Raw genomic sequence first — 27,571 nt, 5'->3', positions numbered from 1 at the left:
AGCAGTGTTTGGTTTTGGAGGAGGGAGTATGAATTTTCATTTTCAAGATTTGTCATGGTTCGAGTATAAGACTGCTTTCCCAAATCCTCCTTTGTAAAACGTATGTATGGTAGACCAAGTGGCTGCCGCACAGATGTCTTATCAGCACCCCTCTTTGATGGGATGAAGATGTTGCCATGTTGCCATACCCCCTTGTCGAATGGGCTCTTACGCCTTCTAGGGGATCTGAAATAGCAAAAATTATTCATGTGGACAAAGTTTGCTTTGTAACTGGAAGCTGTTTGTGTTGACATATCTGTCATCTGAGAAATGTAAAAGCTTACGGCTCTTATGGCATCAAGCCTATGTAGCCTTTTCTCTTCCTTGACAGGATGAGGGGACATATAGAAAGTTGGAAGCACTATTTTCTGGGCTAATGGAAATCCAACACAATTTTTGGCAAAAAAGAAGGTTTAACCCTAAGGACAACCTTATCTTTGTAAAAAAAGAAAAACATAAATGGAGGCTTACTAGGGCCTACAACTCACTCACCCTGCGGGCTGATGTTAACACAACTAACAGAATGGTTTTAAATGTTAGCAGTCCTAATGGGCAAGAGTAGAGCAGCTCACAGGGAGCACACATCAGAAATGTTAATACTGGATTAAGATCCCAAATTGCGACTTGAAAAGGTATAAAAGGGAACACATTAGTGAGCCCTTTAAGAAATTGTATAACAAATGATATTTTGAAATATGATACGTTTTTCTGAGGTGCACTTAAAGATTGAAAGCACCACCAAGTATATTTTAATGGTCCCAATCTGGAGCCCCAGATCAGCCAAATGTAAATAAAAAAGACAACACCATAGGTCTATTGCATTGAAAATGGTCCACATCCTTTTCCCTGCACCAGCTGCAGAATTTGTTCCAAAGGCATCGGTATAAGTATTTCGTTGCTGGCCTTCTGGCCAAAAGTAAAGTCTTCATTACATCATCCAGGAGGTCCCAATCCGTATATCTCAACCTCTCAGAAACCATGCGTGAAAGTTGAGTGTCTTCACCTCTGGATGGAGAACTTGACCCTCCGCTTGCGAGAGAAGGTGCTCTCTTTGTGAAAGAAATATTGGCGGACAGATGATACAATATGATATATGTCATTTATAACGCGCCTGTACCCAAGTGTTTGTAGGCGCGACAAGACCAGGGACAGGGAGGGAGGGAAGACAGCGGGATGACAATACAAACAATGTTACTAGGCTTTGTGTCATTCAGATCGTTCAAGTGCGATAACGTATAGTGCAGGGGGAAGGGAGGAGGAGGAAGTGCCAGGGAGAGGGAATCGGGGTGTTGCTGGGGAGTGCAATCAGGGCAGCATTGCTCAGAGTAAGTGCAGCCAGGGCAGTGCAGCTCTGGATAAGTGCAAGGAGGCAGGGGACTGTGAGTAACAGTTACAGCCGCTAAGTGCGCGGTAGGCCCGGATGCAGTGCAGGGGAGACTGATCTTGGAGGAACCTGGTACCCAGTAGAAAATGACGGTAGCCAAGCAACCAGTCGGCGCAGGAGACAGGTAGGTCAGCAGGGGAGAGAGAGCAAAAGCAGAGGAGAAATGGAAGGTCTTGAGCTGCTTCTGGAAACTTCAGGTGGTCTGGCTCAAGTTTGAGTGGGGCAGGGAGGACATTCCAAAGGGAGGCACCTGCAGAGGAGAGGGATCTACCCCCACTCTCTGTCTGGAGAAGAGTATGACCCTAACAGTTTAAGGTAGCTGAGCGAAGTGCTCGAGAAGAAAGGTATTTTGGAAGAGAAAGTTAGATGTAGTGCAGGCCCTGGCTCCACAAAGCCTTGTGGACGATGCACATACGGTGGAGAGATGTCAGGGCTGGAGAGATACGATCCCTGGGCTTGAGGCCAATGACAAGTCTTGCAGTCCTGTTATAGATTAGTTGCAGAGGGTGGAGAGTGGAGGAAGGCAGATTGAGAAAGAGGCTGTTGCAGTAGTTCCAGCCTAGAGAGAACCAGGGCTCAAGGGGCAGTGAGCTTCTGGGGGAAAGTGAGAAAGGGAAGAATACCTCTGAGGAGGTGCAGCTGGTGGGGGGGGTCATTATTGGCAAGGTCTGTGATGTGAGGAGAGAAGAAGAGTGGAGTCGAAGATGACACCAAGGCTTTTAGCCTCACAGGAAGGCAAAGGAAGAGGGCCTAAGGAGGGTGGCCAGAGTGAGAGAGGGAAAGCAGGAAGAGGGGTCCCAATGGAAGGATCTAAGTCGTACTGGAATTAAGGCAAAGATCATTGTAGGCGCACCAATCCTGAATCGCGGATCAATCAGGAATGAGAGAGAGAGAAGAGGACGCTGAAGGGAGCCTGAAAGAGAGCTGAGCATCATCAGCATACCACTGAAAGTTTGAGCAGAAGGTAGAGATCAGGTGGGCCAAAGGGGCCACGTAGACATTGAAGAGCCAGGGTTAGAGGATAGAACCCTGGGGAACACCACATGTTAGGAGGTGGGGGAGAGAACGGACCTAAGTTCAGGAGGACAAACACTCCAGGGCCTGATCCGTGATGCCCGGGTTCTCACTGAGTCGTTTGATCAGGATGGCGTGATTGACCGTGTCAAAGGCAGAGGAAAGGTCAAGGAGAATGAGGACAGATGGAAGACTAGATTCGAGATTATTGAGAAGATCTTCACGAGTGTTCAGAAAAGCAGTTTCCGTGCCGTTGGCGGCTCTGAAGCCAGACTGATGGTCATGGAGATAACCAACAGATTCAGTGATCAGAGTAAGCTGGGAGATGGCAAGATTTTCCAAGAGTTTGCCCAGGAAACGAGTGAGACCGAGCAATACTTTGCCGGACAGGTAGGATCGGCAGAAGGCTTTTTAAGGAGAGGGTGCACAGGAAGTGCTTGAGGAGAGAGGGGAAGGATCCAGTGGCGAAAGAGTGATTGCAGAAATTAGCCAAGGATGGAGTGAGGGTGTCAATGTGATCCATGATGGTTCTGGAGGAGCAGGGAAGCACCTAGAAACATTGTCAGGTGTTGGAGAGAAAGGAGGAGGGAAAGAGGCGTCCAAAGTGGGCCAAGAGAGGGAGAGGAAAAGGAGACCAAGGACAGGATATCCTGAGTTTTAGTGGTGAAGTGAGAAGCCGGAGCTTTACAGAGGGACTGGAAGGGAACAGGAGAGGTGGAGACTGCAGAAGAATTGGCCAGCTCCTTGAAGATTTTAAAGAGTTAGACCGTGTTGTTAGAGGCCTCAGAGATGCTGGACATGTCCAGAAGGTACCTCGTCCTCCTGACCCAATCCGGAGCAATTAAGATCATGGATTTCCCAAACATTCTCAACCTTCTGATCACATGAGGAATGATGGGGACTCGAGGAAACGCATACAGGAGTGGAAACTCACAGTCCACTGCGAACGCGTCTCCTAGAGTTCCTCTTGGGGGAAATTTCCTGGAGCAAAATAGTTTGCGCTTCCAGTTGCCACTGGTCACGAACAGGTCCACTTCAGGGGTTCACCATAGGTTGAAGATCTCTTGAAGGAGTTCCTGAGCTAGTTCCCACTCATGGGAGACTGTGCTCTGCCTGCTCAGAGCGTCTACCGCTGTGTTCTGCTCTCCGGCTAAGTGAACTGCCGACAGGTTGAACACCCTTGGGGTGGAGGTCAGCCCGAATGGCAGAACTCAAAATGGATAGTGAGAACCGCCAACTGCGAACCTCAGGTACTTTCTGTGCTTGTGATGGATCGGCACATGAAAGTAAGTATCTGAAGGTCGAAGAAAGTGTGACCATTTTGAATTGGTCCTTCCTGAGGAACTTGTTCAATCGTCTCAAATCCAAAATGGGTCTCGATCCTCCATCCTTCTTGGGGATTAGGAAATAGTAGGAGTAGCACCCTTTGTTCCTCTCCATCACAGCTACTGGTTGTATAGCAGCATTCTCTAGCAGGCTCAACATTTCCTGCACAAAGAACAGATCTGGAACCTTGAATGAGTGGCTCTACGGTGGATGGTCTGATGGCCTTTTTTAGAAAGGGAAGGCAGTAACCCTGGGATTCTTTTTGTTATGCCCATGCAACTAAAGTAATGCCTCGACATTCTTTCAGATGCAGTGAGTCTCTCTCTCCCACCAGGGTCTAGTGGGATAATGCCTCAGAGAGGTTTTGAGGCAGATGAAGCAGCGGCTGATGGTAAAATAGCTGTTGATTGGGCGGGCTTTGCACCTCTTCTTTGTCCATCATGAGGGAATTTTCTCTGACCCCTTTGACCAGCCAGTCCTCTCGCTCTTCCATCCAATTGCGGAATAGAAGCTAAAGGACTTTCCCCTCCAAGTTGATCCACTGGGATGGGAGGATTGTGTCTGCAGCTTCTCTAGACTTTTGTCAGCCTTGCTGCCAAACAGCTGTGTGCTGTCAAAGGGCATGTTGAGGAGCCTGGACTGCACGTCCGGTGCAAAACCTGACTTCCTCAACCACGCAAATCTGCGTATTATCCTGCTTGCCGCCATGGCTCTGCTGATGCTATCAGCTGAGTCCAATCCTGATTGCAGAGACTCGCACATAGCCTCATTGCCATCTCTCTCTTCCCCTTCGGGAATATGGTCAGCTGCCACAGCTACACAGTCCTACAGGGTGAATGTGAATTTTGCTAAAGGGCAAGTGGAGTTTGCGGACTTGAGCATCATGCTTCCTGCAGAAAATACGCTCATCATCCCCAACTGGTGGGATGGTAAGGTAGCTAGGGTCGCTACTAGATGGCCTATATCTTTTGGTGAGGTTTTTGTTCACCGCAGGGTTTGCCTTTGGAACCTCCCTATTTGTATTTGTCATGACCCTTTTCTGGAGAGCTACATGAAAAGGAAGTATGGGAACCTTTTGGGGACCTTTAGCCAGAATGTCTGTTAGGTCGTCTTGCTAAAACAGTGGAGCAGGTCTGCCCATCCCATAAAAGAAGCATCAGCATGGTCTGCTGGATCAGGCTTGCCAAACTCCATCTCAGGTAATGCGTTGACCACACTAGCCGACTATAAATTTTCATATAAATCCTTAAGCATGGATTCTTCTGAAACAAGGCTTTCAGAGACGTTACGTGTGCTTAACTCCAATCCAATGGTGGAGTATCTTGATCTGAGGGTTCATATTCCTCATAAATTAAGAATAAAGACTTAAAGAAATCTTTCTTTGATAGTGGTTTGTAAGATTTCAGAATTTCTTTAGGTTTAGAAGGAAAAGGCGTCAATGGCTTCGACACTAACAGTATCGATGACATTGAAGTCGATGGCGTCGACACTAAACGCGTTGACGTCTTTGATGATTTTTCCATCGGTCTTATCTTCGACTGAGCCCTCGAAGGGCTTGACCCTCGAATCATAGTCTTCAATGATTTCTCGTTGTTTAGAGATCTCGAAGGATCTCGATCGGTCTCCCGCTTACATCCCGGCCCGAAGGCAAGCAGGATGTAGCCTCAGGCCTTTCCTTGTCTGCCTTTTGTGGCTCGACAGGAGCATGGCTTTATACCTTCTCCTTCGAGGGGGTCAGAGCCTCTCGCTCGAGGCTTTTCAGCATTTTCTGCCTGAAATGTTCCCATGGAGCAGACTGGAGAAAGAGGATTTTGTTGGACAGGTTATACTCGTCTCCGTTGAGTAATCAGATGAACTCAAAGTAGGCGATTTGTAATGCCTTTTCTTTGACTTCCTCGAAGATGACGAGGAATGATGGGAGCGTCAAGTGTTTTTTTTACCATTTTTCTTCGAGGAGAGTCGCCTCTCGACTCGTCGGATGATCGTTTCTTTGATGGAGTCATCGAAGGGGATTTCGCTACATGTGATTTTAACGAATGACAAAATAGAGAATGACATTTTAACGCAACAAAAACCACGAACTCCATCCCAAACACCCCCCCACCAGATCTAACCTTTTAATCCACCCCCACATATATTTGTTTTAAAAAATGTGATATTATTTTAATTGTTTTTTATTCATTTAAATTTCATTCTTTATTTTGTATTTGTTATAATTACTGGATACCAGGGATTTTTAGTAGGGGGCCTACCCGCTGCAAGTTTCCATGTATGCTCTGTCAGAGCCTTACTGGTCATCGCATGACAGGTTTCGCAGTCCGTTGTCCTATGTTCAACGTCACGGCACCACAGACACACCCGATGGGGGGGTCCATGAGGGACATCTTGGTGCTGCAGTTGTAGCATTTCTTAAACCCGGTCTTCGGAATTGGAGGTGCTGAAGACAAGGACATAGTAACTCAAACAAGGTTTTCCTACAGAAAAAAACAGAAGCGCATTGTAATTCTTGGAAGCGTTAGCTACGCTGAAAAACAAACCGAAGCCAACGGGAACTGAACATGCTATATAAACCAAGAATGACTTTGACTCCGGGATGGAAGATGTCGAGGGACACCGAGTCGACCGCATCAACGCATAGCGGCCTCAGTCAAAAGAAAATTCCGAAGCAGCTGAAGCTGGAAGAGGTCATAAGATGAGGAATACGTGAGAGGACACAATCCATTCGAAATATCTGTTCAAGAAAGAGACAGCAAGGATTACCCTGGCGATTGTTGATATGAAGAGTCTATTTGCAGCCATATTGGGCGAAAGAGGGGATAAAATATGGGAACAGGCAGGATATTGCAAAGTGAAATTGAGAAGCAATATCCATGATGGTGCGCTCTTTAACAACTGCCACGCACATGTGTGGAAAGTATTGCGGACTATGTACCAAGACAGGAGATATGGTGGCCATTTTGGCATGTAAGATGAAACCAGACGTGGATCCTGCAGAATATATACCACAGATACAGGAGATGCCGACATTAGAAATGCATATCATGGGATGTGAACATACCAATATATCATCACATACTGGTCAGCAGCATCCGCTCAGATGTGCTAACCTTACTGGAGAAGGTGGTTGGGATTGAGGCGAAGGGATAGCCAGAAATACAGACCACCATAGTACACTTTTGTAAAAGGAAATAGGAAAGGGAGAAGGACACGTTAGACAATACAGTTAAGGCAGAGACGAAATTGGTGCAAAAGAAATTAGCAAAACTTTTTATGAAAGGAGATATGCTTACAAATATTGTTCCTGGGCCGACTGAGGTAGCCCCCCGCCCAACAAGGGTGGTTAGCCGTAGAAGTTCAACAGCAATGAGGGTACCCCCAACAGGAAGTATCTCAGCAGCAGAGGTATTACCAACAAGAGGAGTATTTCCCGCAGGGGGGATATTACCAACAGGGCCAAGGACACTCACAGTGAGGGAAGGGGTTCTGTTATGGCAGGGCGGGACCCAGATTTGGAGGGTCAGGCTTTACATTTGGGCAGAGAGGACACTTTGCACAGATGTGCCCATATGGACAACAGCATCAGTATGGCCAAGGCGGCCCAAGGTATATGCTCAGCACATGCAGCCACAGATGCAACCTTTGCAACCGCAGATGCCTCCATTGCAAGCACAAATGTCATCCCAGCAGGTGCCTTTCACACCAGCAAAGCACCCAACACGTCCGTAGTGCCCAGACCCCACAGACAAATACACAGCAGCAGATGACAGTAGCACAGAATGCCCGACAGGCCCAAACCCAAATGAATACCCAGGGAGACAATACAGTGTTAGCTAAAAAGATAGCACCACACTACACAGGAGGGACCGAATTTGTAGGTAACCCATTCCCAGTTCCAAGACAAGGGCCAATGCCCAAAAGGACAGCCCACAGAGGAAATGTGTGTACCCAATCCTTTCCATAACTGAAGACCCCGATGAGGAACCCGACATAGCAGTGAAGATTGGACATTAAGATTTTTGGTCGACACAGTAGCCACCAAATTCTGCATTAAGGAAGGTGCCTTTCCCTTGTAAAGTAATGGACACACAGGGATTTCATGGGGCTGTTGTGACCCAGAAAATAGTAGTGCCCCTGTTATATTCAAAAGATAAGCCCATTAACATATTGGGAGGGATATAATTAGTAAATTAAATATGACCATTCCATTCTCAGAAAAAGGCATAGTATGCTCGATGCCTGGCGTCTTATGAGCAGGTTGAAGCAATAATACAAGCATTTTGCGCACAGAGCACTTTACGTGGGGCACTGTGCCACCCTGAGTTATTCCTCTATGGGGTACAAGAATTGTTAGGGTGGGTACTGTAAGGAACACATGGTGGCAACAGTAAAGACAGACAAGTGATCAGAGTTCAAGGGTGTTTATAGAATTATAAATGCAGGGTGGAAAAATGCCTACCCTGAACCTAAATCTAAGATGGGAGAAAGCATCAACCATCAAATGAAAAATAAGGCAGTCCTACTGGCGTTGTGTCAAAATAAAAAGGCCTATACTAAGAAAAACCTATTGCCAATTCCATACAACTAATTGCAGAAAGAGTGTGGGATAGGGTATCAAAGTAAAGAAATCAGTGTTCAAATAATAAGTCGGGATGTGATAGCCTTGAGGTCTCCCTACCCCAGGTTTTTAGCACGGGACAAGGTGGGACATGGAGCACAGCACATGCTTGAGTTTCATCAGCACGAGTTGACAGTTCCGTTCGAGCTAGCGGGTTCTTCGAAGGTAAAGTCTCTTTTCAATTAAAGTCTCTTTCCTTCGAGGCATGATGTATTCAAGCGCTTTGGTGTAACGCGCTTTATAAACCAATAAATACAATACAATACAATTCAACAAACAAACACAAAGTTCTGCTTCACGTAGACTTTGGGTGACTACGTCACCCCTGCGCACCCCTCTTCCGGTTGCCGACCCTTCACAATATCGTCTTTAACGATTTTGAAAAAAACAGTTAATTTCTTATTGAACTTTGGGTACTAGCATTTCACCACTGGATCTTCCTCGACCGGGTTTGGATCCCAATGGCCAGGGGGACACTTTCCTTCCCCCTCGTCTCGCAATACTTCTATACTTCTCGCTTTTTCAAATCTCAATGTCTTTTTAAACAGGTTTCTCTCAGCGGGGTTCACTCTCGCTGACCTTTCCGATATACAGTTCATGTTCTCTCAGCAGTTTGTTGGTCAAAGACTTTCGATTGTACAGGGATTGTGCTCGACCTCCTGTATGACCACTTTGACCTATCTTGGCGGCTTCTCCTACGGCCTTCTGGTATCTGTAGTCGTATTCGATATGGGATGGACCTGGGTTTCTCGAGTCAGCACCCATGTGGTGCCAGTTCCCTCTGCAGTTGGTCTTCCCTTAACACTTTCTTTCAACTCTTCTTCATATGCACTTTGTTACTTTCGTTCAACACAGCCTGGTTCTTATCGGTTCTCCCTTCGACTCACCGGCACAGCTTGGCTTTCCTTGGATCTGGAGTTAAGGCCGATACCACGGTAGCATGAGTTTCCTTCGCTCCGGCTTATCAGCGTAGACAGGCTCTGTGTACTGTTGACATCTGTTGCAAAACACTTGGGCTATTGTCCACGCCTTACAATTCCCTCGGCGGGGGTTTCGCGGGTCTGAGTCAAAAAGTTACAAGGTTGCATCTCTCCTTGTCAATTTCTCGATATTTGCCACCTTTCTACTCCTTTTGAACTGCCAGGTCTGAAGTGTGCTGTCTCATCATGCTGTCTGCCTTGCTCAGCTTGTGCTTCTGTACTCCACTTTTTATACCTGTGGGGAAGGAAAGGGCCGTCAGGTGTGTGTGATTCTGGTCAATTGCTGGACTTTGCCTGACCCTGGCATCGGGACATGTCAGGTAAACGCCTCTGGTGTTTGTCTGTCATCTTTCGTGGTGTGCGAAAGTGTTTGTGTCGGAAAGGGGGGGTTTATAGTGTGAATATCCTACAGGGTAGGATGGGGAAAAAGGTATAATAAGCGGCATACCGCATCTCACCTGTCGGTGTCCCACTTCCACTCCCCGAGGACCCCCCATCCAGGTGATCCTCCCTCATTGGTCCATTCCCAGGAACTGGATCCAATAGCGATGGCGTGTCCTGGCCACCTGATGACAGATCCCCGGGGACTAGTCAGGGAGACAACTTCAGGTTTCTCACACACTCCACTACCAAGTTCAAAGATTAGGTCTAGATTCTGAGCCTTGTTTAAGAAAATGTTGTCTACACTTTACAAGTTTTAGGCTAAGGTAGCTGAAACGATGAGTCTTGTAGGATTATTTAGCGTGTTTTTGGAGTGCAGCACCACTGCATGAGATCAATGTATTGCTATAATGTGGTACAAGCAATTGCACCATTTTTTTTTCTCCTGAAATGCCTTCTTTTTTTTTCCTTTCTCTTTCTCTTTCTCTGTGCTTTTCACTGTCCTTGCTAAAGAAACAAAACTCGAATAAGCAGGAAATTAGTGGATACAGTTTCTTACTGAAAAGTGAGCTATTGTTTGAAGAAGGAGGGTATGACATGATATAATTTTATTGGGTGCACGTCACCCTAGGGGCTGTAACAGAGGTTTCCTGAAGAATCTCGGGGAGAGAGAAAGGCAGTGGACATTTTTACACAGCTTGGGTGAGAAGCCTGAGGGGAGTTGCTGTGGGGCTGCCTGATTGAGGGGCATTGTTCCAGTGTATTGCTAACCTTCACAGGCTGGAGATTCCAGTCAATTGGCACCGGTTTGAGGACCAAAGAGTGCAGATTGGAACTGCATGTCCTCGCCGGGTGTTACAAAGGGAAGCCCCGAGCCATTTAAAGAAGGCGACCTATCCAGAGAGTTTGCGTGCTGCTCTGCTACAATTTTGCTGGTAATTATCTTACACAAAGCGAGAATGTGGTGTGTGAATGAAAGCTATTTCAGTCAGGCAGCGTAGCGATAGCTGCGTTCTAATGTTGCTATTCAGAAATGCAAGTCAACTGATGCACTGTTCTTTTTATTGTTGCGAAGAATATAATGAAATGCCATGTATTTTGCAATTGCTTCTCTTGTTTATTCTAGAAATGACTGCCTCGCAAAACTGGTAATGTATGATTTTGAAATTAAATTGATGTAAAAAACAATATGTGTAAAGGCTTCTATTTGCTTCTGTTTTTCTCTGGTACAGTTAGCCCATATCACCTGATAAAAGGGGAGGTTATTAGGTAATATATGTCAAGCATCCCATGTGGAAAAAGTTATGTTATGAGTAATTATAAATTGCTGTGTGCGTGGTTCCACTCAGTGTACGTGTGTGTGACTTCTGAGTGGAACACAATCTGATAGTCTGTTGGACGTACATGAGTCAACAGAGAAAGAGGCCTCTGGAAATGGTTTCACTAATGTAAATAAATTAGTGATTATACCACATGTTATTGTGAATACGTTATGGAAGCATAGCTCACTGGTGTAGATAAATCAGTGATAACAGCCATAAGTGGCACTCCATATGAAAATGTGGTGTTCTTGAATAATGTAGAAGCCTGAGGCCTCTAGAGATCACAAGAACAGTCTAAACAAAAGAAATGGGTTTTGTATGTTGGGGCCACAAATAAAACAAATAAATTATGCTCATCACTATACCACAACGAAATGCATACCAACTAAATGTATCTGTGTACTGAAATAATGCATAGCCACTATATTACTATAATACCAAACCCAATCTGAATGCAAGGGGTGATTATTGCTGAATTACTTTATTTTTGGCAGTAAGAAAATACCTCTAGGTCCCAAATCTACACAAAATACCCTACAGTCTGAAACAGGGTGCCTTGGACATGCTAGCCTATCTTGCACGGTTCCAGAAATTATTTACAGAGCTCCAATCTCCAAGCTCCAAAATGGATCAATAATGCTCAGTTGATCGTTTCAGAGTGGGTTCTGGGACAAATTCAGAATTGCATGTGCACTCTTCCCCCGGCCACTTTCAAATATATTTTTGAATATATTTTCAATGGGGTACTTTGAACTGATCCACAAATCCTAGACTGCCAGCCAGAAATAAATAAATGCAGGCAGTCCTTCAATTCCCGTTAAGACGGAGTTGCAGAAGAACATACCCCCCTATAGGTTGGTCAACTGTGCTGGCCACTGTTTTCAGAAAAGCAGAAAATGAAACACTTGGAATGTCTATACCAGTACTCTGGAACCTGGTGTCACTTAGTATCAAGCTTGGGACACTGAAAAGCTTGGTGATAATGGGAACTCCTCTTCGAGTGCATCTAATTCTGTCATATTTTCCCTGTGTATCCTCCTCGACTACCCCGTCCTTTCATGTCTATGTTGAATTAATAGGAACTGGAGCTCTGGTAGTTGCTGCTATTGACTGTGGGGCAACCGGCAACCATAAAGATTTGATTTCACCAGGAAACAGTCAATATCCATGTTTCGACACCTTAGTCTGCACCAATGGATGGTTTCTCCCTGACCTCTTGGGACATCACACAAGTAACCATTGCTTTATGAATGCACATGTAAGACCATGCAGAACTCATCTGCATTTAATTTGATGATGCCCCACCCTAAAAGCGACTCTGGGAATGGTTTGGTTATCACATCACAATCCCAGCTTAGTCTGGGTTAAGCAACACGTACATTTTTCAACTCAACACTATAAACTAGTCTGCCAGATTCCTGTATACATCAGTAAGGTTCCCATGGTAGCTCTGCACACCCCCCTGGGGTTGCTGCCCTATGAGTGAGATTCTGCCCTATTTGCAAGCATCAGAGATGTGTTCTCACTAACAGAAATTGAGGTTACCTCCACACTGCCCCTACAATGGCACAATAGACTTTGAGGAATATAGGAAGATTCCATATGGACAAATCTACTTCTTGTCTGTGTAGGAAGAGAACCTTCTAAAGACTTATGTGGATGGATTCCTGCAAAACTAGTTCAACCCAATCTGTTTACTAAAGAAGACATCTGTGTGGTCCGGCCGTGAATTAACTACCATAATTTAAATCTGATTGCGATCAAAAACAGGTACACACTATTGCTCATTCCTGGTCCCATCAACCAAGTTTGAGATGGCTCACTAAGCTGGTTTTGAGAGGAGAATGGAACTTTGCATCTAGCGTTGGTTCATTCTGCCTTTGTAATGCTCCTGCTGCCTTTCAATACTATCAACCATGTGTTCCATGGCATGAGCAGAGTTAATATAGATGTGTATCTGGATGATATACTTAACTACACCCACAAAAGACAAGTCTGGGTCCACCATGTAGAGGAAGCATTCTTCTGATTGTGAAAACATCATCTTTATGCAAAATTTGAAAATACCAGGTACAAAGGAAGTGCAATTTTTGGGGTAGCTGCACACCCCCAATGGGATAAATATGGAACAAGGTAAGGTGCAAGCAGTACTTTAGTGGTCACACCTACCAATCCCACAGATCTACAATGATTCTTGTGAATCACCAACTTTCATCAGCCGATTTGTCATAGATTTCTCTCGGCTGGTTCAACCCCTTAATCAACTGACGTTGACGCCTGTTCCCATCGGTTGGAGAGGGGAACAGACAGGAAGCTTACACTCAGATCGAGTAGCCTTTTTCTCAATCCCCACCTGGGCCTAACGCAGCAATCATTACATGTGTATATGAGCTGCAGATGCCTCCACAACTGCCGTGCTTTATTACAAAGGAAAAGATGAGTCTATTCCAGCATCCACCATTGGGGCTTCGTCGAGATCAGAATAGCAGCTCGCATCAAGCTTGTGAAACAACACCCATAGTTGCAACAGACTCCTGATCACAGTCTATACTTTCCTCTGCCATAAACTCGTCACAAAGTTCTTAGGTAGTGTCATCATTGGAAGGTCTCTGGACATTCCGGGCAAAACAAGACCAGTAGATTACGAAACAAAGGTTCTGGTGGCCCATCTAATGCCTGACAGGTTGCCACCCTGGCATGTAGCCTCCCTCACTTCCCAGACCAACCCTTGTCCCTGAAGCTAAAATGTTAGCCAAGAAGATGGTCTCCATACGCTACTATGCCCAACATGCCAATGACACTTACAAGCACCTGGCCGACTGCGAACGACGACCAGTTCCTGCCTACGCATTTTGATTGCATTGCGTTTGGCTCTTAGTAAAGAATATTGAAATTATTCAATGCCACCAAAAACGCAAGCCCAGGTTATTTGGTCTCTTATGTATCCAGAAACACATGTTCCCATTTGCTGCTGCTCCCCAAACATTGGCTGATACGTCTTGTGTTTTATGTGCCCCTTCTTAAGATGGATCATTACACACCAATACACTAGCAACTTTGATAGTAGAGTTCTCAATTCTGCTGCTCCTGAGATTCAGCCTGTCCTTGAATATCAGAGGCAAGAGCACATGATTAGATATCCGATTCACTGGAAGGGTGTGACCCTCGAAAAACCCTTTGAGGCACCCGTCACTCCTGTTCTGTCCCTGCGATTCTGTCGTCTCCTCCAAAAGTTCCACTCCTACTACCCAGCAAAGCCTGGTCCTTTGGGGGATGAAGGGTGGTGCCAGGAATTAGTGCCTGTTCTTGCGCTGAACTATTCACATGCCTCAGCGCTCATTGGAGGCACGACAAATGTTAACCTTGTCTCATGGGTCTATGTTGCACTAAGCCCCCATCAGAAGATGCAGCCCACCTATGTAAACCACTACCTACAAAATCTGGCTTCATGTCCTTCAACTTGTAATGTCATTACTCACTGCTTTCACATCAGCCGTGGACCAAGCAAAAGAGTTCCCCCTGCCCTAGCCCTTCTTCATGACTTGTGCCTTCTTTTACTCAGGATGCCTGTCAAGTCCAGACTGTAATTGCCAGAGTGCTTCTGCCACTACCCACCTGTTAGTCAGTGGCGATCTCTGGGAGAGCCTGGGCAATGTGAAGGACTTTGGGCCAAGACTAGGTAAAGATTTCGCTTCACTTCTTTACAGCCCCACTGGTTTTCCCTGATGCAGAATTCCATCCAAGGATTTCTTGTCTCTGTGCCACAAGCTTGAAGGATGAGGCCAGCACCTTCCCACCCAGACAGTATCAGCTCACCTCCCTTCCCAATGCACATCATTATCCCGGAAGGGTGTAATTAAGAGCGGAGGGACTGTGTGCTGATTCACATAGCACATGTGCGATATTTGTGAGTTCAAACCCTGACAAGTAGCCCCTACTATTTCTGCCCTTTTCAGTGGACACTTTTGTGAGCACATACTATGCCTCTGAGCATGCAAAACAGAAACCTGTTTTCTACAAAACCTTACATTCATTTGGATCCTGAAGAACAATGTTAAGTTGCCACCACGGTTGATTGATTTGAGTCATGGAAAAGGAGTAAAAGCATAAGAGGAGGGTATAGTAGTCTAGTCATGGATGCAATTGGAGGAAGGGAGCCTAGCATACCCACATATTAGTACATTAGCATGCATTTAAATAGTGATACTGTGACTCAACAGAAAGCAAATGCTGTGCGCCTGAATGAGAAAGAAAAGAGTGACTGCATACCTCTGCTAGTGTGTAGGTCCTCCTGTAACCACTTTCCTTTAGAATAGCCCAAGCTATCTCTGCATCACTGACATTCATCTGGCAGCCATAAGTCTCGAGATACACTTAAAGAAAAAAGAAACATCCATACAGCATAAGCACAGGTCAGGAAATTGCAAGGAGTATTAAGCGGGCAATGAATAGCCAAAATCGTTGTTTTAATATATGAAAGGTACCATCCACGATCGGTCACTAGATCAATACATCAATGTACCTAGAAGGGCAGATTTGCTGAGAAAGACTTACATATTTACAATTATTCAAATGGAGAGATACTGTTGCCATTTGTAAACCACAGTATGTACATTCTGATGGATGACATTTGCTATATAGACACTAGTATTTATGTGTCAATAGGAACAACACTACTGCACCGTGCATGAGCTTTTAGGGTGTGTAGCCAGAGAGCTTGTTTTTTTAAGAACTATGCTTTCTGATAAATCGTGTGTCCACACCAAAAAAACTAAAATCCTGAAAGTGGAGCTGGCAAACTACAATTAATAAACCTTACAAGATACTTCACACTAGAAAAACTATTGAAAAGGGACATATGCCAAACATTGACTAAAAACAGGATTATCAGAAGAGGATTACACTAACCTTTCTGGCTGTCTCCTGCTGGTGGATTGTTTTCAAGATATGGCGGGGGGTCTTCATCTGTTTGAGGCAGATAATTGGTTGTTGGCGAGGAATTTCTTAAGAAGTCCTGGAAGGAGGGTCCATCCTCCAACTTTGATCGGAACATCACTGGCACCTCGGGCATGCCTTTGCTAAGATGCCGGCATGCAATGTCCCTTGTGCGGAGTGCCCATTTGTGTTGTTGCAAAACAACCCTTAACACAGTCTTCAGGCTCTTTCCAAATGCCATGGTATCGAAAAAGGAACCTATAATATCACAAAATGTGTATTTATTTGTTTAAAGCATTTATTAACAAATGAGGCCATTATTATAAAAGCTTGTGGTCAAATACAACTATATGTCCAGGTTTCCATTTTGTTTTTAAACCATGCTAACTTTGCATTAAGGATAACAGTGTATTTTAAAGTGTTATTCTTTAACATGCCGGTTAAGCCTTGTGCCCTACGACAGTCACTGTTTGAGTGCTCCCATACTGAACATGATTTCATTTGAAGATAGTGTACGCCATTTTCTATGCAACAGGGATGCTGCCTAGTTGCAAGACACCTTCTTAACAGTTAGCCCAAACCCTTTATGATTTTGATTGCATACTTTTCAATAGATATCCCCCAACGTTTTAGTTGCTCCATTTTTTTTTTATCTAAAAGAGGAATGGTGTACATAAAGAAACACATCTCAGCGTTATTGGTAAATCATTATTTTAATTAAGGAAAATTGGCATGAACATGCAGATTACAGATCTCAAGAAGTAAATGGTGAAAAAGCCCATACTATACAGCAGCCATAATGACAGAAAATGCAGCTCTCTGAACTACCTTTAAACGTTCTTCTAATTTCTTTTTGCAGCAAATATGTATGTCTCATTTGCAGAAAGACAGATAGATGGATTTATAAACCGTGGAACATAGCGGAAATTTCCTGCAATGCGGGCGATTCCTTGCAGAGCAAAGTCATCTCTGATCGAGCCATTGGCATATTTATGCTTTCTGCTGCCCTAATAAGTGCATGCAACCCCCATCCCATCTTTACTCCACATCTGCCAGACTATTCTCCTTCACCAGATTCCACCCCTTCAACAAACTCTGTCCTTGTTGTCCAAACTACGCCCCTTCAACCCCATTTTGAACCCCATTTTGTCTCCATAACATTATAAGGACGTTTTTCAAGCCTCTTCTATGTGATTGATATTTTATTTCTATTGCGCTCGTACATAAATGTTTGATGTTAGTTGAGTGTTTTCAGCTCTCTGCTGGCCAAGATGTGGAGAAGGCGGTATGTTCTACAGTTGAGTGTACTAGAGGGTATTGTTACGGCTAATTGCCTAGGTTAAGTCTGAAAACAATCCTTTAGGGTGATAAGAACATAAGCTGTCTGCCAACTGGACACAACTGAGAGAAGGTTGGAATGTTGCATTTTATTTCAATGCTAATATCTGGTATCTCTTTTGCCTGCTGTCACTCTATGAGTAGCACCTATACTGTTATTTAATATTAATGCAACATAACTAAATTTCTACATCCGGTCTTGTCAAATGGTAAAGTTTACATATGAAATATATGCAAGTGTTACAGGCACATCTTATAAAAATGTTGAATAATGGTTACAGCTCTGGTATTAGCAGAGGCCAAAATGGAAATAAGGCAAGTTACCTGCTGCAGCCGATGTACCTCCAATTTCTTGGGGTGGAACGTCATTAAAATATGGAAATATCACAAGTGAAATTTGTAAATGCTGCCTAGGCATAAACAACCCAGTAGACAGTTGGAGAAGGTTCTTGGAATGTTTGGCTGTGCATTCGCTCATTGGACTAATTGAAAAAGGGGACCCTGATACATGTGTCGGAAGCAACAGCATTCCTCGTAGCTGCACAAAGCAGGCACATTTCATAACAAATTAAGTGGTACATGTTAGGGAGAATTTTAATTTCTGTGCTAATTTTTTTTTAACCTTTAGAGATCCCCAGCTCTTTTGCTGGACTCAGAACTTTTTAATTTTAACTCCTGAGTGAGTGGGACTTTTTTCTCACTCTTTCATGTGTTTTTTCTGACTAGGCTTTTTGTGTTTCTTACTGTTTAATGGAGTCTGATAAACTCCATAGGCATCTGCTTTTTGCATTGTGGCAAACAGCACCGTTTGCGAAGTCCCTTCGACTTCTCTTAATCTTTAATTACATTTTTCTTGGGTGAACTACTGTTCCCAAGAATAGTAATATGACTCCCGTCTTCTTTTGTGGGTCCAGCACACACCACCCTATGTGGAGTGCTGGGGGGGTACATAGTAACTTCTTTATCCCACTTCTCATGTAACATTCTGTTACACTATCTTGAATGGCTGGTGACGGTGCTTTCTTTTTTACTACCTTGTGCCATGTATCTGCAGGCTGATTCCTCAGCTGCGGTACAGCACCCAAGGGTGACCATTTTCTCAAAATGGCCTCTGTCTTCTTTTTTTACCATATCTTGTCAGTTAGTTCCTTCTGGGGTTTTACTCTCTTGTTTGAATTGGGTTTGAGTCCTTTGTGCATTTTGCCTTTGGCGGGCTTCAGCCCTGAAGCCCGCCCAGGCTCCAATGTCTCTGGAAAGGCAAGAAGTGGGGGAGGGTCCCGAAACACCCCTGTCCTTTGACTCTAGGTGTGCCAGAGTGAAGCCAGTTCTGATTGGCCAGCTGGCTGTCCAGCACGACAGCCACTCTGCTAGTGATTGACAGCCTAGGGTTGTGAATGAATGGGAACTTGCTTAAAAGGCAAGATTTTTGGGACTAGAGGCAGAGTCGACCACTGGAGGACAACATCCGATGACGAAGACGGGAAGAGACGGCAGCAGCACCCTCCGGGACTGTGAAGTGCCCGGTGAAGCCCTGCAGCTGTGCTGGCCCCATTTTCGTTTTGACTGAGAAGACCTGTACGGGACGACTTCCTCCCTTGGGCTAGTGGTACCAACTAGCCTTAAGACGAGCTTAATTTTGGCTCAACCCCCGACTTGCTGTGACTTTCCAAGGCTGCAGAATCCCAATGCACAGGGACCCCTGATCATCAAGTGCATGGTCTTCGGAAGTGCGAATCCGGCCAAAACTGCGTGGGCATCCAGAGGACCCAACAGAAGCAGGGCATCTTCATCCAGAATCCCCTCAACGGAGTCCCGGACTGAGGGATTAAGTAACCTCTAAACGGAGCGGTTCGTTCTTCTTTGGCACTGAGAAAAAGGTGCCAAAACCACAAAAGGCCGCTGAATCAAGGAGAATCCATTGCTGCAGAGCCCATTTAGCGAATGCTGCCACAGAAGCCAGCCAGACTTCCTCCCTTTCATCACCATGACCAAGGTCCAGGAACAAGGGTCTGCTACACTGCAACAGGAAGGCATCTAGCTGGAACAAATTCTTCAGTTCACAGGTCCTGTGGAGCTTGGGGTACATCTACCTTTTGTCAATTGTGGTGCTTCCTACCTTGGGGAGTGCGATTTTACCCTCTTTAGTGTTGACCTCAACTCACTTGCACTGTCCTTGCAGCTTGTGCTACAAGGTGGCTCCTCTTGAGCTGCTGTGATTTTCTATTTGAACTACTGGCTTTTCTAAACCATTTTCTAAGAAGAGAGCATCAGAACTTTGAATTAGCACATTGACTTTGGCTGTCCTAGCTCCCTAAAGGCCCCCTTCTGAGCCTATTGGTTTGGGAAGTGCGTGTTCCCTTACAGGTTTTAATTGTTGAACGCTATAATTGCTGGGATAAAAGACTGCCAACATCCCTCTGGGAGAATCTGTTTTTCAAAGTACAAAGTATGTTCTGATCTATAACTTTTCCCTCTTTATAACTCAATATTGCAAAGGTGATCACGAATAAGTGTTACTACTGACCTCAAATGAAGTCACTCAATGTGCTGGAATTTGTATAACATATGAAAAGTTACTCACTTGCTTTATTGCCTTGTTACAATTGAATCCTAACTTTTGGGATTAATGTTATTAGTAGTTGCTGCATTTTAAATATTGTCTAATTCATTGTGCATATATAAATCAACATGTATACTATAACTTTAAGTGTGTGTTTACTTGGATACGTGTATTTACTGATTTCATTGTACAGCTCTACAGCTCACATTACCTCTTTTAAGAGAAGCCTGGCTGCTCAGTCACACTACCAACTTGTGTAGTACAGGCCTATATTAAAAGGTGGGTTACCTAATACCAAGAGACATGTCATGTAAAGTCCCAAAGCAGGTGGACTCTACACATTCTTACCTAGCATTACATACTGTTTACACCTTTGCTGTTTGTGCAATTGTTCAAAATACCCAACACTCCACAATATTACCTTTGTGGTTTAGGGTATGGGTCTTGCCAGCTTGCGTTTTAGGTAATTTCAAATGTTTGATAACTCTGTAGAGTTGGTTGGACTGTACAGTACATAGAAACATTTTGAGATGTGTGGGTATAGACATATACATATTTACAACAAGGCCGACTTGGCCCAGGCCTAGGGCGGCAGGATGCCAGAGGAGCAGCATTTTATTGCAGTTTATTTTTAATTTACTGGTTGTAATTTTTTAAATATAAAGCCAATTTTGTTTATCCCAGTCTGGCTGGTCCACCACAGATCGAGTAATTTCGAGCGGTTAGCAGTCATTCCACTCTGACAGCTAAAGTCTTTGATTGCCAAACGTGTATACATGTTTGATATTTGCAAAAGCTTTATTGTTAGGGTGACTTTTGTTCAAAAAGAAAATTTAAAAAAAATAAACTTGTACCAATCACAGCGTGATTCAGGTGTTTAGTAATTCAGTCATACAACTCTCACAGACACATGACAGATATAAAGCTCTTTGTCATTCTTATCTTCCCAAAATGCTTTTTGATATGCAAAACAGCCAAAACCTGGTTTGTTGGTGCCACTTCACATTATCTTTGGAGTTCTAGTTAATCAATACACACATGCGCTGTGTTAAGCAATCACTTTTATATTCAAATACACGACATGCATCTTTTAAACCGTTGCACAAATTAGGGTTTTCCCATTAGAAAAGTCAGCTTAAAAATGATAGATCATTTTGCAATATTAAACCCATGCCTGTGCTTAAGTCCAACTCAGAGTTCCCACAGGTGGCACTGAAATGATGTTCAGTAGCAAGCACTCATTTCCCTCACTAGCCCCACCTTTTAGAGGTCTTTAGTCGCCCAAAAGGTGCAAGCATGAAATAGATTTTAGATAAGTTAAAATGGCAAAAAGTAAATCTGAATGCGCAAGTGCATCAAGAAAGCTGTGAAAGGATACCCAAAACCATTGAAGGGTGAGAACACAAACTGTGTGCTGAAGGTACACACTGTTTCATAGATGTAAAGGTGTCCCGTAAAGATATCCATTCAGCCATCTTTACAGAAGCTGCTCAGTGCTAAGCAGGCAAATGGCATCCTTCTGGGTTATCATGTGTCTTTGATGATATTCTGATGCATGCTCAGTACTACATGGAGAACCAACTGCAAAGTATGTCACGTGATGCTTATAAGTAATTGTTTTAAGAAAGAACTTCAGGAGGCAGCAAGTATATTCACACAGATATCTTTATTCCTGGTGTTACATATAGATGACTAAGATAGGGGCAGAGACCCAGAGAGGGACCCATTGGCACCCACCACCCAGGCTAGCTCTGACCAACTGCCTGAGCTGGAACACAATTCACATGCAGACATTTCAGGCACTCAACATTGTCACAGTGGCATAACTTACACATGCATATAAGGGATCAGGACATGACAGTAATCTCTACATGAATTATATTTTAAATCCAAGGTAGGACTTTTACTGTGAAACAGTACTTCAAACGACAGTAGGACATCTATATCTATACCCAGTGAGAAATACTAAATCAGTTAATCTCTCCCTGCTTTAGGTAGGACTTTAATTTACCCTCTCCTGCTACTGTTTTTGATTCCTTTTTCTGTCTAAGTGCTCAGAAGGTGATGCTTTACAAAACTCCCAAATAAATTAATGAATTAGTAACCGTGCTACAGGATAGCCCGATATGTACAGGTTTTTCCCAAATATTTAATATGTGCAACCATGGATGCCCCAATGTTGCCATCATATGGCTAGTAAATCACCATATATAAGCTATAGGCTCTGAGAAGCTGCAAGCATAGTGGAAACGCTGCAATAATGCCATGAAAATCCCGGTAGAGCCACTACAGGCAAGGTATACTCACACTTGCTTTCTCCTTCAAATGCCTAAAGGAGGAATAATGGTGTAGTTCTTCTCCCTGAAGAGGCAGGCCAAGGATGCTGCGAGCAGGTCTTGGTGAACGTCACGCTGCAAGAGCAGAACGCAAAGCGCGTGCCTCAGCTTGGGCGTGGCTTAAATACCCAGCAGGTATCCCAAGCGCCTCCAGGGCAGACCACGCCCTGGATGCTAGACTGCATGATGCAGTTCCACGTCAATCCTTGTGGAGGCAGCCATGTTAGGCCATTCCCCAATGGAAATTCCACATGCCATATGAGCCTGGCGCCAGCTGAGAGGGGTATGATTGGGCCCTTGGGGCCTTGCAGGAATACTGTGGTACTGCTGTGTAGAGAATTGTTATAGGCATACTCAGCGATCCACAATGGATCCTTCCAACTCCCATCCACTTGGTGAAGCATGCAGCGCAAGTATTGCTCGAGTGTTTGGTTCGTCCACTCCGTTTGACCGTCCGTTTGGGGGTGATGGCTAGTGTATAATCGGATGTCCATTTGGGCCATCGAGCAAAACTTCCTCCACAAGTTAGACACGAATTGGGTACCTCAATCCGGAATCAAGACTGATGGGAACCCATGCAGCCGTACCACCTGTTTGAGAAGGTTCTAGCGAGACCAGATGCGTTTGGTAGGCCTTTGAACGGGAATAAATGGGCCATCTTGGAGTACAGGTCCATGATCACTAGGATAGTGTAATAGCCTTGACAGGAGGGTAGGTCGGTGATGAAATCAAGTGATAACGTGTGCCACGGAGCCGGCGGAATGACCAATGGTCGCAGGAGCCCAGCAGGTCTTTGCTTTGATGATTTATTCTGACTGGGTCCAGGACAGCCGAGAGGGGCATGATTGGGCCCTTGGGGCCTTGCAGGAATACTGTGGTGAGGGCCAGAGAGCCCGAGTTCCCAGGCCAGGGGTTATGGTTGTGACACATAATGATAAAATGCTACATGTAAGCACATCTTGTTGATTTAAAGCTGTATTTTCTGAAGTATAGATGCAGCTGGTGTTTTCCCCACTGAGCTGAAAGGTCTGTGCCTTTGAAAATGTTAACTCAAGACCTTTGGCTGGCACTCCCAGGAGAAGCAGGCCTGGTTTTCATTTATAAATACAAAGAATATACAGAGAATTAGATCTGAATTGTGGGATTGTAGATAACACAGCCAGCAGAAGTATCCTGTAAAGGTCACGTCCCAATTAACTGTGCATTAGTGGGCAACAGAAATGATCTTTTCAGGGCTACCTCAACCTCAAGAAATGGATTCAGAGGCATTATTGGATGATCAAACATTTTGTATGTAACAGATTGCTGATAAGCAGATGTTTGGGTCAGGTGATGATGGAGAAATACAGCCTGAGAATTGGTGGGGGCCATTGTGATAATGAGGGACACAAGGGATGCCTTGCCATTGACTAACATTGAACACATTTTCATGAATAAAAAGTGCATTATCCGTCCCAGTGAGCTCATCCTGGTCTCATATTCAAGGGGGTAAAAAGCTGGTCGGTACCATGTAAAAACAAATTTTGTGTGATGGATACAACTTCAGTTATGAAGACAATTAGGATTCCGGCCTTCACATAATTCCACAGGGTTAGAAAGTTGGTGGAAGTAAGGTTTGAATCAGGAATGGGCAGATTTGTGACTATTTCGGCTCAGGAGTAAATCGATAAAAACTGTAGCTCCTCCAAGGAAGGGTGTGCCGAGATATGATTAGTATTTTCCGACTCGACATAAAATATAGAACTAATATATATATATATATGCCGGCAATTATCTGAAGAATTAGGGTAGCTGCCATGTTGTTAGATTTTAAGGACACTGAAGAACTTAAACCCACTTTGTTATTTTGGGATGATGAATCTTTCTCTTCCCTCAGCCTCCATCATTCACAACCCCTATTGTCCTGTTAGCAGGCAGTGGGCGTATTGGGGGAGAGAGAGGGAGAGAGCTGGCCTATCAGTAGCATGTGATAATAATGGAGTGTCATCAGCACCATATCTTAGCAATTTCCAACCTAAGAGGGGACTTACAAGAAAACCATTCGGGAGAGACACCAGGAGAGCTGCCTAATCCATAGGGGTACCACCTTGCCAGGGCAACAAAGCGAAACCAAGGCCTATCTAGAAGGAGGGAGTAAAGGAGACCCAGGGACTTTGCTTGGAAATCTGGGAGCCCTATCTGAGAGAGCCCTATGGCTGGAGATACCTGGCTGGTGGATAGAGGCCTCCTGAGCTAACAACAGAGATCCCCATTGTAAGTAGATATATCCCAAAGCTATCAATTGTGCGGGGAGCTACCTGCCTTAATACCTTTCCCTTGGTGGGTGAAGAGGAGGGGGCAAAACTGGGTAGACCCTGTCCATATTGAACTAAAATGTTAACTCAATGAATTCTCTATTGAAGAACACTCTATCCAGTTACATTGAATTGTATTGGAATCTGATGTTTAACACTTATCTTTGCATTGGTGAGTGCTCTCCATTAGTGGGAGTGGGTGAAAGTGTGCATACCCCTAGCAAAACTAAAAATAGAATTCCATTAATTCAAATAGGGTCAGTTATCACAGGGTGATGTTTTTGTCAAAATTAGAATTTGACAATGGATTATCCCAGTGCACTGTAAATGACTCTAGTCTTTCATGTAATTGGTTAACCCTGCTGTTCAATTGAATGTGCTAGTGTCCCCAAAACAAAAATCCCAACACCTTGCATTCCCTTTGAAAACAATGTGTGCAAAACTAACTTTCCCTTTCAGTCCAAACCAGAATCCCAAAGCCTTGCATTTTCATTTTAGGAGTGGTGCAAAATGAAATTCCCCATTTATTCTCGTGCATCCCAAATCCGAATTCCAAAACATTGCATTTTACCTAAATAAAAAGCCCAAAACGATGTTTCATTGTGTTCCCACTCCCTTTGCCTATTCATTTGGGTATAATTGCATTGCAGTGGCTAAGAAGTTGTGCTGCATTGTGAAGGCGCCATTCAGACCTGTACCCTGGGTTCCAGGGCAGTGCTTAGATAAAACAGTGTTGATTTTGAGTTGTCATTGTGAGTAGAAACTAGGCAGTAATGGGATTGAGATTTTTTCCCTTGCATAGATAGTATATCAGGTGCAGAACACATTTCAGAATGAGCACCGTAGAAATCAATATGGCCAGGAAGCACCTCATATCCAAATTGTTTATTAAAGGTGAATGGGTAGAACACAAACATGAAATGAGGCAAGACAAAATTATGCAGGAGCATACCTCTGCAAATGTTGACATGTGGCAGGATAATGGGCTGTTACATCAGGCCCTGATAAACTATAACATGACACAAACCAGCAAATATGAGGAAATTAAAATGACTGCGCTCAAAGCATACATGTATTTCCATATGCTGATCATGGAAGAAAGACACCAGAATAGCGTGCCTCTGTGCAAAACCAGGCTGAGCTTTTGAATCAAACCCAGAAAGAGCTGAAACAATTAGAAGCGATAGCGCAACAGAGCCAAAACGTGGGGTTAAAATCCAAAAATATTATTTAACAGCTAAAAGATGAGTTCGAAACACAGCAGCGACAAAATGCAGAGCGCAGACTCAATTTTATGCACTACAAGGGGGGTATAAAGAATGTTTTGAAAATCTGAGCGCAAGTCAACACAAATTAAATTAACAGGTTGTTCATAATAGAGTCTGCTTAGAGGACATTTTCACATTTCAATCTCAGGTAAAACAACTGAAAGCTGAAACCGGCCACTTAATTATCAAAGGGGTTGACTCTCACGGTGAGTTCGATCATATGCAGCAAGATCTGAACACCTTGAAACAACAGAGAGAGCAGTTGAGGGAAGAAAATAACAAATTAGGTCAAGAGAATAGCGCCCTGTTCCAGGAAGTGTGTGAGTTAAGGATGGATGTGGAGAAAAAAAAGAGCCTGTTCTCAGGAACTGACAGACAGTAGGTTACAAAATGCACAATTAATGGAACGTGTGAGGCAAGCAGAGATTGACCTAGAACAGGCAACACAGGCCAAAAATGTGCAAGGGGAGATTAGTCTCCTGAAATAGAAACACTCTGAATATGTGAAGATGATGCAAGCCTCACAGAAGGAAAATGAGTGCCATTGGGAAGAGAACAAAGGACTAAGAGACCGATTAATGGCACTAAGTCAAGTGCTAAAAGACACTCAAAAACTGGTGTTAGAATTAATAACTCAGGTCTCTACATACCACCAAGAGATAGGAACTAAGAAAAACAAATGTGAGCGGTTTGAAAGTGAAATAGCCAAATACAAACAGGCTTTGAGGCACCCTGACCAGTAAGGGTATGGAAAAGCGCCCACCCATTACGGAGTGAAGACCTCCTTACTGGGGACCTCGTATGTACAGAGTGCAGCTGACTTCATACCTGCCAGTTGTCAAGAACAGGGAAACATGAGGCAGCTGAACTCAACCGGCTGCCTTGCTGCTTGAAACACTTGTATATGTGCGCTTTAAATACCATATCATATAATAACCAGGGCTAGTCCAACTGGTCCAGAAGGCCAGTCACTATCCGACATCAATGAGGGTTCAGGGTTACCAATTAGAAGGGAAGGTGGCTGGACCAGTGATCTCTGGGAATTAAAAAATACCCTGGCATGTAATTCTGACCAGGAGAGCTCCTACGATGAAAAGATCAGGGAGTTGGACTGGCAGAAAATGAAGTTACAAAGAGACCACCTGGTCCACTTTACAGAAAGAGAAGAACCAAAGTTTAGGCCTCAAAAGAGCATCTCAAAAACCTCCACACATTCAGGGAGGTGGGGGCTATTCCCCACCATCCCCGGAAGGAGGCATGAGGACGACGAGTACTCTCCTGTGCGAAAAGGGGAGTTCAAGGGAAATGACCCAACGAGCCCACAGCACCACAAAAGAGAAGGGCAGACTCAGTCATTCTGGGAGGTTCTCCCAGTGTCATAGAGGTAGGGGGCACCTAGAGGACAGGGAATGGACCACCAATAGCAGCAGTTCTGAGGGTGGGCAGCAGTTCTGAGGGTGGGCGATCTCAGGTGCAGTGGAAAAGAAAGTCTGCCAAACAGAAGAGGGAAAGGTCCAATTCGGCAAATAAAGGCCATAAAGAGCTTTATGACTTCCTACCATAAGAACGCCAAATATTCAGTATGGGAGCATCTGGAGCTTTAGGACCAAATGATGACATCAATTGGTATTTAAAAATAATTAGAATTGTATGGAATTTGCTAAGTGAACATTCTCCCCTGAATACTCCATCTTCTCTGCAGGGCTAGAGGACCAAGATCACCAAAAATGGTCCATCTACAAGGCATCCATTCTAAAACACTTCCCATTCATAGAAATG

General features: G+C 44.3%; 1 protein-coding gene across 3 annotated transcripts in view; it reads right to left on the bottom strand.

Annotated features, from left to right (window-relative positions):
- The window catches only part of CDK5RAP1 (CDK5 regulatory subunit associated protein 1), a 741,070-nt gene that overhangs the window by 644,199 nt on the left and 69,300 nt on the right, over window positions 1-27,571 (bottom strand). For all 3 annotated transcript variants that reach the window (XM_069652401.1, XM_069652403.1, XM_069652404.1), the window contains exons 2-3: window positions 15,970-16,254; window positions 15,331-15,434 (exon numbers count right to left, since the gene is read on the bottom strand). In XM_069652401.1, the coding sequence (XP_069508502.1) occupies window positions 15,331-15,434; window positions 15,970-16,254 (389 nt within the window). The remainder of the gene's footprint in view (window positions 1-15,330; window positions 15,435-15,969; window positions 16,255-27,571) is intronic.

The sequence above is a fragment of the Ambystoma mexicanum genome, chromosome 3p (genome assembly GCF_040938575.1).
Source record: "Ambystoma mexicanum isolate Mex_15411 chromosome 3p, UKY_AmexF1_1, whole genome shotgun sequence".
NCBI classification, from domain to species: Eukaryota; Metazoa; Chordata; class Amphibia; order Caudata; family Ambystomatidae; genus Ambystoma; species Ambystoma mexicanum.
This window is presented reverse-complemented; position numbering and strand designations above follow the sequence as displayed.